Here is a 15244-nt window from a genome sequence, read left to right as displayed (position 1 = left end):
TGCGGATAATTGATGTGCAGATAAACGACGTTCTGCTGTAATATATAGCAAAACAAATCAATGAATCCATCTTTCCTCAGAGATGAGAGAACAGAATGAGTTGTGGAAGGTTGATATAGTTAAGTTAATAATGAAAACAGTCTTTTAATCTATTTTAACTGTGTTGCCTACAATTGTCATAACTTCTTAATAATTTACTGTTACTGTTTGCCCATTACAATTGTTCTGATTGTTTTGCAGATGTTGGACACACTCTTGAATACTCTGATTAGGGAACTGCAAAATGATGGTGTTCCAGGAAGACAGCAAGATGCCAAAGTTGTAGCAAGAAGATTTGTACGTTCTGTAGCCCGGATATTTGTTATATTCAGTGTTGACATGGCACCAAACACTAACAAAAGGAGGAGGTACTATTTTTCCTATTTTATGTTGGTATATTTTTTTCTGTTTCTTTGTAGCAGTTCTAAGAGAATGATGAGTTTAACACATGACCTTCAAGACTAGAAAGTATTATTTTGATAAAGTATCTTTACAATAGTAAATTTATAATCCTTTCTTAGAGGTGCCCAGAAATCACATAAAGGAAAAACTGCACCTACATCTTTTTCTTAGCTGTATTGCATGAACGGCAAGGTACACATCACTGGCCCTGCTTTACATTATTGATAATGATGTAGGTGTTTTTTTTAAACCACGTTTACCGCATCCATCATGGATGCAGGTGTAGTTTTAAGATTCCAAGTCTTTTATTCTTTTGACCACTTTTTATTCTGTTTTTTCCTTAATGTGATTTTTGGACACCCCTGAGGAAGGATCGGAAATGTTGGAATTAGTACAAGACTTACAAACCACACATAGAGATTTTTGCTTTATTTAATATTTGCAAGCTGTGGTTATGCAGACCTTTAAGAGATTATTAAATTGGTACAATTTTCAAGTATCTGTATCAGTCCAAAGTGATGTTGATTCAACTCTTTGTAAATACAGTAAGACCTCATTAATCCGGACCCCGATAAGCCGGACTTCGCTTAATCCGGACAGGCAAGGCAGAGTGCAAGGTTTTTAAGTGGCTAGAAGTCAACAAGAGAACTTCCCAAAGAAAAGCAGTCCCAAAGAAAAGGCAGTCAACCACTAATGAAATTCTGTTTCCTGCAGACTTTGTACTGTTCTGTATAGTGTATTCAGGCCTATGCCCTTTACATACACCATAATAAACGTGTTTTGTTGCTATAAGTGTAGTTGTAATGCACTTTCTACTGTTCTTTTAGGTTATTTCAGTTAATCCGGAGTTTCATTAAACCGGTCAACTTATCCCCCTGTTAGTCCGGATTAACGAGGCTGTAATGTTATTTCATAGCACATAGTATTTCACCCCATTTGATAATGCTCATGTTTATATGTCACTGTTTTATTTTTTGTACTTGTGTGTGACATACGTTCTGTTTTATTTTCCAGTTTAACAAGCATGTCCCAACCACTTGTGAAATGCAAGAGAGTTTTCCAGGCATTGATTAAGCTGGCAGTAGAGGAACTGTGTGAAACAGCTGACTCTCTGATAGCCCCTGTCAGGCTGGGAGTGGCAAGGCCAACTGCTCCATTTGCTTTAGCAAACTCCAACATAGAAGACATTATTCACGTAAGTTGTTCCTCCATTCCAACCCAATGGAGCATAAGAGTATGATGCCTACTAGAAATAAATCATATTATGATAACATTTATGCCATGTAACACCATACTCACATTTGGATTGTAAAGGGTGCCATTTTTGAAGGAACAGTAGAACGTCGTTTATCCGCACGTCAATTATCCGTGCACTCATTTCTGCATAATTACGTAACACACTACTGTAATTTAGGCACATACTATACTCATTTTCTCATGTCTTTTGTTTTCTTGTACAGTATACGTATGTAGTTCTGTGTACTGTATGTATAAAATAAACGTACCGTAGATGCTTTTCTTTGTTAAATAAACACATGTTTGATTATCTGCAAAAATCGTTATCCGCATAACCTTCGGTCCCAATTAATGAGGTCCACACAGTACACCCTGGAAACTGCATTCTTGCAAAGCATAAGGTTTCAGACCTAGATTCATAGCCAGTATAATCCCATGTTATCATGAGTCTTATCTGTGTGTAGAGTGCTCCTATACACTCTCAGCACGTAATTTTATTTTGTTTTTGAGATGGGATTCGTTTTAACATAAAATGTTAATTGGATATTATTAGAGCCACATGTTCACGATCAAGATTTCGGTACAAAAACTTGTCATATTTCGGGATAAAAAATGGTATATAAAATAGCATTGCACTGTTAAAATGGTGAATAAGAAACCTGAATTAGATTTAAAAACTGTACTTATTCAGGGTGGTTACTCACTGGGAAATCTGGGAATTATGCGGGAATTATTAGCTCCGGGAATTATGCGTGAATTCTACTTGAATTTTTCTCCGTAGACGTGAAAAATTACAACTTTCTCGAATCCAAATCCTATTCACATTTTATGCAAATAAAAATTATTTTCGAAAAATGTTCTTGCTTGCTTCGCTTGCAATCCCTGCTTTTCTTACTCTTATCAAGTTTATAACCATAGCTAGGAGGTAGTGGGAATCGGCCCTGGGCGCCGAACTATCTAAGTGAAAAATGTTGTATAATTGATTAATTGATTTGTGGTTTTAAGTCCACTTTATGCACAGAAAGGCTAATCGGGACTAAACCTACAGTTTGAAGTAAGATCTGAACTACTGTGCCGTGTGGAGAAAAAATAATTGAAATTGTTTGTTCGAACACAAATTCTTTAGCACCAACTTCTACCCATTTTTTGCATAATTTACAAGGATAATAATGTCTTTGATACTACTACTACTACTACTATTAATAATAATAACAATAATGTTGGTCCCGGCAGGTTCGAATCCTGGTTTGGGCATGGATGTTTGTAACTGTCCATTCATCAATTTCATCATATCACTCATCACCATCTTCGCAAATTAGCCAAACGTGGCACAAGGAGCGAAGTAAAATAAAACAAATCAATAATAATAATGTTATAATAATATTATTATTAACACTATTATTATTATTAGTACGTTTATCCTGGCACTTTCTCCCTGCCCTCTCAGACAAAAATTCATGGTTGCACCTCTGATTATAAATAGAAACTCAGCACCTTAAATTAAATATTTTAATTATATTATGTATACCGTTTAGTTGAATTATAATTTTTGGATGTTGGAATCACATAGACCCTTTATATTATGAAGATATTTGTGTGTGGATGTTGAGAGGTGGTAATACGTAAAGTTGAAATAGAGAATACATCTGCTTGAATTTTTGGAAAGTTCGCCTTGAAAACCGAGAATTATACTTGAATTTTATCATGGTCCTAGAGTAGCCACCCTGTTATTACACAAAATTAACATTTCACTTCTAATGCAACATTTATATAATTATCAGAGCATTAAGTTAGGAGTCCATTTTTGCTTCTCAATTATTTACAGCAGAATTAATCAATTTTCCATGATTTGCATAACTCAATTTTGTGTTTAGCAGTATATTTTGCATTTCATTTCATGGCAAAACATGGTAGCAAAATGTACCTCACACCTTTCAAAAACATGAAACATTAACGCTACAGTGTGTTATTTCACATTTCGTGTCTTCGTCAAAAACAAAATATGCCCCTAGATATTATCCATTGCCTAGGACACACTACTTTTACCCATCCTGACACTATGTTTTGATTGTGGTGGGGATTGAAGCTATGATGGAACTGTGATTTTACTACACATTCGTTGCAGGAACCAACTACTCCACATCCAAAAATTCTATAATTGTTTTTGCTGTTACTGATTTTGTTTCCTGAGTAATTGACTGTAATCTGGTTATCCTGTAGAAACGAGGGTAGATGAACACAAACACTCAAGGAAAGAAAAAATAGAAACGTCAAAAATAGCCAAGCATGTATAGAATTCAATGGAACATCAACACTGAATAAAATTGGAAACAGAACAAAATCAAAGATTATGACCAAACGCCCCTATAAACAGCATTGCACTGTAGATTTCAAGCAAATGTCGTCTTTCTTAGGAAATGGTAAATTAAATGTAGTAAAAATAATATAGAATTCCCGGGTGGAGTAGTTGGTTAGTGCAATGGATTTGCATTTAAAACCACTGGTCCATTGCAGGTTTCATTAAATTAAAATTGCATGCTAATGTAGAACTACTGTACTTAAACTGACATTCAGAGATATAAAGGAGTTCATCTTCATAATATTTGGGGTGGTCAAAACATTTGACACCGACTCAAATGATTTTTATTTTTGCTACGGTGCTTATTAGAAGAAAGGGGCAAGTACCCTGAGGAGTATTGTAATAAAATAATAAAAAGTAAAGTAAAGTTCTCCCCAGTGCTTTGCATCACACCATGAAGGCATATAGGGGGTGTGGAGGGCTCCTCACTTCCTTGATCACGGCTGAGGATGGGGGTAATGTGGTCAGCACCATGCCCCTGGCTTCCTTTACCCCCAGAGTTTCCTCCAGGTACCAACTTTATACGGGTGGGTGCCAGAGCAGTAAGAAAAATGTATAAGAAATTTTCAAAGGGGCTTAAATTAGAGCTGTCTGATGACATGTTAATCTGTCATTTGCATCCAATATGAGTAATGAGCAGCTTTTGATGGGTTTGGACAGGTGATTGTATGGGATAAGTGAAAACTGCTATTTCAGGGCCATATCACCTTATCTGGCAACACTAGCAGGTCAATTTTTTGCCAACAGATGCAAGCAACATGGCCATACATTTACATGAAAAATAAGGTAATTTATGTTGTATTGAGCTGTTATGTGGTAGGCTTATAGTAGTTTTTGAGATATTTTATAGTTTACACAGACAAATACTTTTTGAGCTTCGATGAATCATTCCCATCCTCAAAATGTAATATACTCCTGTATACACTCAGCATAATAGTTATGCTAAATCTATTATAAAAATTAAGAGCATTCGAGAAGCTTATGTATGCATATATCTTACAGGGAAGAGAAGAATTGTTTTCTGTAGAACCGTTGACTCCACACGCAAGCTCAGCTGCAGGTGAAGAATTGGGTGCCAGCACTATAACTGTGGAACCCACAAGGCCTGTGGGATTGTCGTCTGCATCTGCAAGATCACATGGGGAAGCACTTGATGATGGGGATACTGTTGAAGGTGAGTTATATTGGAAGAGTTTCTCTGAAAGACATAAATGATTATCCTTTTCATTAAGGTGATTCAAAAGTTATTGGACACTTGTAAGCCAGACTGTTATTAAGGCAAAACATACGCACAAGCAAATGTCAATTCTTGGAAATAAATGTCATCACTAGCTGTGGTCTTCACCTATCCTTCTGTCAGTTGTTGATTCCAGTATAACACACTTGGCTGGTGCACAGACTAAGAAATTGCAGATGTCATTCCTGACCCTCCATTGAATTCAAGTGCAGTTTTTGCAGAAATTGAACCATTGACCGGAAAAGGTGGAAATCTGATGATGTGATAGGCCAGGCCTGTAGACAAAGTATGGCAGAACTTTAATCCCCACCTCATCCTCAAATGTATTCTCCACCAAAAAAAAAAAAAAAAAATTGCTAATTTCAGTCCATCCGTGTTGGACCCCTATTTAGCACACTGCCAAAAACTGTTTCCAACAGTTCGACATATGTGCAGTCTTCTACAATTAAACAATATTTATGTAGCTTACTGATCGACTATGATGCTTTTTTTTAGTACTACCTAATCCAATTATGTACATTTTAGAATTTTGTATTCACATCGGTTTATTGCGAGGGCCACAGTGGCTTTTTAACATTGATTTTAAAAAGAAAATATTCAAGTTTACTCTCTTTAATTCATTTTCTTTACTGAAATATTGTAACTTCGATACCGCTACCCATGATTGAAAATTGTAATAAATATAAGTTGTGCAAAATATAATATTAGTGTAGAAATATTCCACTCTTAACCTTTTGAGTCCCAAGGCCATTTTCACAAGTAAGCCTCTCGGTTCAGAGCAGATTTTGAGCAAAATGCAGAGTTTCATTTAAATGAGTGTAGCTCGGAGACTAATTGCCCTAGAGAGATGAGTGATATCCCGTTGTACGCGGAATGAACCAGAGATTCAGACTATATGAAATTTATGCAAATTTGGCATATATGTGGCGGGGGGGGGGTAACTCCCAAATTCCAAAATTTCAGAGAAAAAAATTTGGTTCCCCCACCCTCCCCCCCAAGAAAAAAGTACATGACAGTGTTGACATGCACATGGAAATGATCGCTGACATGTAAGGAACACAAAAATATTTGCATTATCATCATATGACCAATGTAACCAGAGTGTACCCCCAAAAGGAATGGTCAGCACGCCACTGATTCAAGCTTCAAAATGCAGCAGTACCTTGAAATGACTATAGCTCAGAAACTAAATGCCCTAGAAATATGAAAGATATACCATTGTATGCAGAATGAATCACAGATTCAGACGATATATAATTTATGCACATTCGGCGTATATATGGAGGGGGAAAGGGGGTAATCCTATGAAAATACTTTTTCTTTTAAAAAATGGGGTTTCGCCCCCCCCCCCCCTGAAAAAAAGGATATGAAAAGTTCAAAATGCACATAGAAATTATCGCTGGCATGTAAGAAACAGAAAAATATTTGCATCATTGTCGTATGACCAATGTAACTTGAGTTGTACCCCCAAAAGGAATAGTCGGCACGCCACTGATCGAAGCTTCAAAATGCAGCAGTACCTTGAAATGACTATAGCTCAGAAACTAAATGCCCTAGAAATATAAAAGATATACCGTTGTATGCAGAATGAATCACAGATTCAGACGATATATTATTTATGCACATTCGGCGTACGTATGGAGGGGGAAAGGGGGGAAATCCATTCAAAAATACTTTTCTTAAAAAAAATGGTTCCCCCCCCCCCCGAAAAAAATGTCAAAATGCAAAATTTATGCAAATTTGGCGTATATATGGAAGGGGAAGGGAGAAAACCCCCAAAAATTATTTAAAAAATTGTCACTTCACCCAAAAAATGTCCTCGCACTTAGGCACAAAACGACACCTACGCACAACATTCACGGACGAAAAGCTAGAATGCAGTGAAAAATGAGCGCTGATTCTTGTAGCTGCTTGAAATTCTATTTTTAGACAATGCAGGGTAACCCCTGTCGCAACTTGTGGACACTTGGGCTAAAAAGACAAAGGTTTCCTTCAGCGCGCTTCGAAATTCCATTCTCACAAAGCAGATTCAACAACCAGTCTTCCCCTTCCCCCACCCCACCCCCTGCTTGCACCCTCACGGAAATCTTTCATTTTGACATCGGATACTGATAAACAAGTTTCTTTCGAATGCAGTTAACGGGCGGGAGTGAAAAAGCATTGCTTTAGAACAACAAAGCAAGTCTTCCTTTGTCGGCACAAAGTTGACCTTGAAAAGACGCAAAAGAGAAGTCCCTTTTCCCCTACCTTTTCACCTCCATTTTCATGAAGAAAAAAAAAAGGTGCAAGAAACATTTCTGTTAAATACATGTGTTAGGAACAATATAAAAAAAATATCAAAATTCTAGCCAAAAATAGAAAAGTTATAACGTAAAAACTACGACCTTGACACAGCGTCTAGATCGAGATACTTGGGACCGTGAGGCTTACTTTTGGGTATCTCGATCGAGATACTTGGGACACAAAAGGTTATTTATCAGCATGAAAGTCATCACAAAAGTCAGCTTCTTCAAATAAAACTGGTGGAAAATGAAAAGAAACTTTGAATTTGCATAATTTTCAGGATAATTAGACACTGAGAAAGGGTCGTACAACATTTTTGCGGAGTTCCTTAAAGACCCAAATGCCTGAAAAGTATTGGCAGGTATGAATAAATAGTTTTCAACCAATACTTTCAGATACCAATACATTGGCATTGGTAAGGCTCAGGCCCAATAATTTACCTTCCCACAAGAACATGATACTTGGTAGAAAAAGGAAACCACCACAACTTATTTCCTTCTTCATTTTTTTTGTCCAAACTGCACATGTGAAAAGTTTGTGCTTGAAAACCTCCTGTCCTGAGAGGCTTATAGGTGGGAGAGGCTCCTGTGTGCTCAAGGTTTAATCCAGCCTCAGCTGCTGATGGAAAATGCATTTTCTCTCTTCGGCAAGTTTGTTTAAAGAGGAACTTTTCCTTTTGCTGCCTTTTCTAAACAACTGGAGAAGGGAAACACCTTTCTGCCTCTTGTGTCTCACAGACACCTTCATTTTGAAAAGTGATACCACCAGCAAACATCTGCAAAAAGTTAAATCCATTTGCCTTCTTCCTTTGGGGACCATACTTGTGCCACATAAGATGCGCAAGAAACGTTAGAGAAATATGAATGTTGCAAGTGCCCATGAACTTTTCAATCACCCTAGTATATACCGAAGATCAATTAAGATCAAAGCTGACTTCATTGCAAAGATGGCTTTAGTGATTATAAATATTTAGAAGTAGAGTGATTCTTCTGTTTCTAATTTGCATGTTGCAGCTGCTATAATTAGTAGAGTATTGGTATTGGTAGATTTTGTATTGCTACTTTATCAGAGGTTAACATAACTATACTGTATTATTATAAAGAAAGAATTCTTTGTTAATTACTAGTCAATATGTGGCCCCTACCCAACATTTAATTTCTGGTCAGTTTTCCTTCCTGTTATTACTGAGTGTGCTGTTCAGCTAAAATGTAGTGTCTTAGACAAATGTGTAAATACATGAATTGCCACAATGACTTGTTCTGGAACATTTTGGTTCTTGACCTGTAAACGCCAGGGAATTTTATTTTTATGAAATTGTAGACATCCTGATATTTGGTGTTTTTGGTACTTCAGCACTATGTGAATGTATGCTAACATTGAAATTCTGCTTAACTTTAGGGCTAGCAGCAGAGGATGGTGATGCTGAAGGTAGTGAGCAGGAGGATCACGTGGATAGAGCAGGGGAGCCAGAGACCGAGGCTGGAGCAGAAGACCCTCCAGGGGATGGAGAATCTGACACCGAGCTAGATCTTTTGGCAGAAACCGAATCAGATTCAGATGATAATCAAAGCAACCAAGACAACTCCTCAGCTCAGCGCAGCATTCCAACTGGGGCAACTGCTGGTTCCGATACAGGTATTATTATAGACCCTTGTTCAAGAACAGTTTGCAAACTAAAATTGAAAGTAGGACTGAATAGCTAGCCTTCTTAAACCCGAAGGTTTATGGCTGCACCAACACAAGTATGCCATCTGTCCCTATCCTGGTCAAGGTCAATCCAGTGTTTTCCATCATTACCAATTTCCTTTAGTTTCATCTCAACGTTATCCCTCCATCTTCATCTTCCTACTGGTATCTTACCATCAGGTTTCCCAAAAAGAATCCTGTAAACTCTTCTTTCCTCTCCCACTCGTGGCACATGGCCTGCCCACCTAAGTCTTCTTGATTTAATTATTCTAATAATATCTGGACATGAATACAAATTATGTAGTTCTAAATTATGTAACCTTCTCCACTCACCTGTCTCCTCATCCCTTTTAGATCCAAATATTTTCCTAAGGATTTTATTTTCAAATACTCTTAATTTATATTCCTCTTTCAATGTAAGTGACCAAGTTTCGCATCCATATAATATAATACTACAGGCAAAATTATGTTTTGTATACTTTCAGTTTCTTAGATATTATATGAGAAGATAAAAGTTTATGAAGAGAAAAGGAGCATGCATTTTTATATCCTCTTTAATAGCACTTTCATTTGTTAGTTCCCACCTGTTTCAAGCCAAGCAGCTCCGGTGCCCACCCAGCATCATATAAAGTGGGTACCTGGAGGAAATGCTGGGGGGGGGGGAGGTGGCCAGGGGTGTTGTGCTGATCACATCACCCCCACCTTCGTCCGTGATCAAGAAAGTGTGGAGCCCTAACTCCAAACCCGCAACATGCCTTCTTGGCATGGTGCAAAGCACGGTTGCTCTTTCAATACGTTCAACTCGTCTGTGCCAACTTCATTCTTTGTGCCTCCATTTCTTGTTATCACTTCCCTCTTTTTCTGTGCTGATTTTCATTCTGGCTCTTTGGAATTGCTTGTTCCAGCTATCAAGTTGTTTCTGAATGTTTCCTCCGCTATTTACCCATATTAGCAGCCTTCATCTTTTTTTCTTCCCAATCTCTCTCTTAATAATAATATCCATTCTGATTGTGATAAGCCACACACCTCCCTCTTTAATCCATTGCTGTTGCTGAACCAACCTGTTCTTCCCGGTGGTGTCTTAACATAACAGAAATTAACTGTTGGTTAGTCTTCTATGTGCTCTGCATTGTATATACAACCTCTCTCTCAACCCCTTTCTCTCTGAGTGTTGCAAATCTTTGTTCTGCCCATGCTATCATATGCTTTCCCTCTATCTAGAAATGTCTAGATATAGGAACAAGAAAATTTTTAAGAAGAAACCATGTGGCATCAGGTGAACTTAGCTGCTATTGCACCATCTTATTGAAGCAACCCTGCATTAATTTGTGTCTGTTAACATGTTCAAGTACACCTTCAAAGAATACGGGACATTTAATTTGTCTTTAAGACAAAGCACACTACACCATGATTTTCTCTGAATGTAAAGCCTCTGTATGGATTTTGCGTGGGGTATGTGGTGCGTGCACATGTGTTTTGTTGTCTTGCATAGCCACTCAGTTGAAACCAGGGTTCATCTGTAAACCATGCAACGTCAATATCCCCAGATGTTCCCTAACAAAATGTTGGAACTGTAAACTGTATTGTACATGTTGGAAGCAACTCTTGGACCACAGACACACAATATGGAGAACATCTTAGGATTTGGCATCCACGGGACATGTACTATGTAGTAGGGATGGACCGATATGAAATTTTGTCCGATACCAATAAAGTACCAGGCCTCCCCGATGGAGCAGTGTAATCAAGGGGTCCCAGGTTTGATACTTGTTGGATGCATATAGTGGTTCGGATCCCACTTTAAACTGTAGGTCCAGTCCCGATTAGCCTTACTGTACATACAGTAGACTTAAAACACCAAATCAATTAATCAAATCGATAAAGTACTAATATAAAATTTACCGATACCGATATTCTACTGATCTGATATATAATTTCAAATGTTTCTTGAAGAACCTGAATAGTTCATTGACCTCCTTAATATATGTTTGTTTCCAGGTAACTGCAGTGCAAAGGAAGTTGCATGTTGAGACATTTACTTCTTTTAAATGTAAGGTTTGGAGATTATCCATAAAAATTGTAACAAAATGGCATAATTTTGCACCAAATTATAAGATATTTATATATATATTGGATCGGTAAAATAATCAGTAAATGGTCGATACCGATAGAGTAACGATTAATCTGTCCATCCCTATTATGTAGAAATTTCAATGAAAAATGATCTTGCTTTACTGAACTCATTCAACAGTATTCACAAAAAATAAATGTGCTCTGTTCAACTGAGTACATGTGTCTGCTTGGTTTTCATGTCTCAGGTCACAGATAAGAGTTCATTTCATTGAGAGGTGTTATGATTCTGCTTTGATAGATATACGTAGTTGTGCCTATGTAAAGTTTCATAGGAAACTGAACAAATATTAAAAATTCATTGAGGAATGTTTAGTTTCCAAGTGAGAAAATCGCCCTGTATAACATATTATTATTTCTATTATGACTGAGGTAGATAAAGTTTTGGTGATGAAAATTGCTGTGGAAAGCAGCCCATGGAAACAGGTAAATATTTATGTGAATAGGTAAGCCCCTACATATGCTCGTTTGGCTAAGTTTACTAGTTTTATACTATTTGTGCTGCAAACAAGGAAAATTACACCCATTGTAAATTAGGGAAAATTGTTTAAGGTCTGGTTTAACATGTGCTTGTGGTGAGTCTTCGTTCTGGTTTTATTCTGGTTAAATGGTAGCTGTAAATAAGCTTTACTGAATAGAAAGAAATACAATCATGTAACTACTGATTATTGTAAAAAAAGAATAGGTTCAAAACGTGAAATAAAAATCAATGGTGCTTACGTAGTACAGATGGACAGATATGAAATTTTGGCTGATACCAATTAGGTACGATACAAAATTTATCGATACTGATATTTTATCAATCCGGTATAAAATTTGAAATGGTTCTGGAAGAATCTCATTGACCTTATTTATAAATCTATATTAGCAAATGTGTGGCCGTGGTGGCTCAGTCGGTAACGTGTCTGACTACCATGCTAAAGGTCCCGGGTTCGATCCCCGGCCGGTTCAAATCCGGGAACTTTTCTAACGTTGGAAGCGGCCCGGCGCCCACCCAGCGTCGAATAACATGGGTACCTGGGGGAAACCTGGGGGGGTAAAGGCGGTCAGGGGCTTGATGCTGATCACATCACATCACCCTCACTCATGACTGGATCAAGAAAGTGTGGGGCATTACCCCCACACCCCCTATACGCCTTCATGGCATGGTGCTATGCACAGGGGAGCACTTTACTTTTTTTTTTACTTTATATTAGCAAATGATTGCAATGCAAAAGAAAGTGCATATTTAGACCGTTACTTTTTTAAAAAGTAGGACATGGAGATTATATGTTCATATTCATAGAAGTTATTAAAAAAATGGCAGAATATTGCACTAAATGATAAGATATTTATAGATATATCGGATCAGTAAAATATCGGTAATCTTACCTATGAACCAATACAACGATATACAAGATCAATCAGAAAAATGCTCTGTTTTACGCCCAGTATATCTTTCTGTACTTCAGTGTTGTATTGTAGCCACTCATTTTTTTTTGCTATTCACCACTTTTTATCAAATTATCTTGTAGATTTCAATTACAAAATGTTGCATATGGTTACCACTTTCAAGTACCAAAAAATGTGGAAGTTTTACTAATACAATTAATTTAATTGGGTAATCAGTGATCACTTAACTGAGGGGGGGGGGATAAGTGTTTGCAATATGTGTGCATACGTGTATGTCAGAATAATTTTGTATTTGTCTCAGAAGCAAGATTTAATTTAGGCAGAAGACACTTATACTCCAGTGCTGTACTAAAGAACATCCATGTTTATTGTTCAGGCTTTGAATTCACAGTTATGTGTGTGTGACATAAAGTGAAGATAGCAAAGTAATGGGAAAATGTGATTTCTGCAATAAAGCAATTTTGTATGAATAGGTATAGCATCACTTCTCCTCTTTCCTGAAGACGATTCTGCAGAGTCTAGTCAACAGGAAGATGACGAATCAGAAGCAGGAGAAACAGATGAACAGGACACTGAAGAATTTGCATTGGCTGACGAACAGTTGGAGAGGAGGAAGTAAGTCTTAGTTTTCAAATTATAACTTACTATCTATAATATGGGCATAATGAAAGCATCACTTAAGATTCTTTTTGAACATTTTTTAAGTTAAGTCTAAATCTCTTGTTAAAGTACAACTTCAGTTTTCATCTTAACCGCCCTTATGGTAGGGGTTTTCCATTGAATAAAAATATCTATTTTTCTTAATTTGGAACTGTACCTAAGTGAAATTTAAGTTAATTAAAAATTAGCATTAAATAATGTTAAGAAAAAAAGGGGAAAGGGTCAGGAGAAATTCAAGAATTTTTGGTATGTTATTTTGGCAGACACCCTGAAATAGTGCAGTGGACTCTTTTAAATTCAAAATTGTATAATTATAATTATTTGGTTATTCATGTTTATTCTCGACTAACGAGGCTCTGGCATCTTGACCTACGGCCTGTATAATCTTCATAGGACTGGGTGTGTGTTGTCCTCTGTGTTGTCCTTATGTGTGCTGAGTGCCCCTTTACAGCCTCAACTTTTAACCTGTCAGAATATTTTAATGTTTTAAATATACGACATTACAGTTATGGTAAGGGGCTGGACCCCATATAACATGACAGGTGCAAAATAGTTTAATTACTGATGCACCAAAAAAATTTAATTCGAATTCAAATGTTTATTCCCCTTAAAATTACTACCAATGTTAAAGTTTGAATTTTCAAACCATTTATTTGGATAATTCAAAGGCAGCTATCCAGACACAATCTTAGGGAAGAGAAAGTTTCAGTTTGCTGGTATGCAGCCTCTAACTTCTCAGTAACCTGGGATTGCCCACTCCTTTTGTGTGGAGGTGCTCACCCTTAAAATGACATTTAACCTTTAGTTTCCCAAGCGTCTCGATCGAGATACCCTAATGTAACCCTCACGGTCCCAAGCGTCTCGATTGAGACGCTGTGTCAAGGTCGTAGTTTTTACGTTATAACTTTTCTATTTTTGGCTAGAATTTCGATTTTTTTATATATATTGTTCCTAACACATGTATTTAACAGAAATGTTTCTTGCACCTTTTTTTTTTTCTTCGTGAAAAGGCGGGAAAAGGGACTTCTCTTTTGCATCTCTTTTCAAGGGAAAATTTTTGCCGACAAAGGAAGACGGGCTTTGTTGTTCTAAAGCAATGCTTTTCACTCCCGCCTGTTAACTGCATTCGAAGGAAACTTGTTTATCAGTATCCGATGTCAAAATGAAAGATTTCCGTGAGGGTGCAAGCAGGGGGTGTGGGGTGGGGGAGGGGAAGACTGGTTGTTGAATCTGCGTTGTGAGAATGGAATTTCGAAGCGCGCTGAAGGAAACCTTTGTTTTTTTTAGCACAAGTGTCCACAAGTTGCAACACGGGTTACCCTGCATTGTCTAAAAATAGAATTTCAAGCAGCTGCAAGAATCGGCGCTCATTTTTCACTGCATTCTAGCTTTTCGTCCGTGAATGTTGTGCGTAGGTGTCGTTTTTTGCCCAAGTGCAAGGACATTTTTTGGGTGGTGACAATTTTTTAAAATAATTTTTGTGGGTTTTCTCCCTTCCGCCTCCATATATACGCCAAATTCTGAGCTATAGTCATTTCAATGTAACTCTGCAGTTCGATTAATTCCAAAGCTTATGACAGTGGCGTACAAGCTTTTCGTTTCAGGGGTACAACTCTCGTAATATTGGTCATATGACAAAAATGAAAATATTTTTCTGTTTCTTACATGCCAGCGATAATTTCTATGTGCATTTTGAACTTTTCATATCCTTTTTTCAGGGGGCAGGAGGGATGTGGGGAGAAACCCCATTTTAAAAAAAAAAAGTTTTGAGGGGATTTTTCCCCTTTCCTTCCCATATATACGCCAAATGTGCATAAATT

General features: G+C 37.2%; 1 protein-coding gene across 2 annotated transcripts in view; it reads left to right on the top strand.

The window, feature by feature from the left end:
- The window catches only part of hyd (E3 ubiquitin-protein ligase hyd), a 191947-nt gene that overhangs the window by 120615 nt on the left and 56088 nt on the right, over positions 1-15244 (top strand). The window contains exons 24-28 of one of the 2 annotated variants that reach the window (XM_083112520.1): positions 241-407; positions 1456-1636; positions 5039-5210; positions 8955-9191; positions 13268-13379. In XM_083112520.1, coding sequence (XP_082968646.1) covers positions 241-407; positions 1456-1636; positions 5039-5210; positions 8955-9191; positions 13268-13379 — 869 coding nt within the window. Of the gene's footprint in view, positions 1-240; positions 408-1455; positions 1637-5038; positions 5211-8954; positions 9192-13237; positions 13380-15244 lie in introns of both variants that reach the window. The other variant, XM_083112519.1, reaches the window with a different exon arrangement.

The sequence above is a fragment of the Lepisma saccharinum genome, chromosome 26 (assembly GCF_977018435.1).
Source record: "Lepisma saccharinum chromosome 26, izLepSacc3.1, whole genome shotgun sequence".
In the NCBI taxonomy this organism is placed as follows: domain Eukaryota; kingdom Metazoa; phylum Arthropoda; class Insecta; order Zygentoma; family Lepismatidae; genus Lepisma; species Lepisma saccharinum.
Note: the sequence above shows the minus strand (reverse complement) of the source record. Positions and strands in the feature narration are given on the sequence as shown.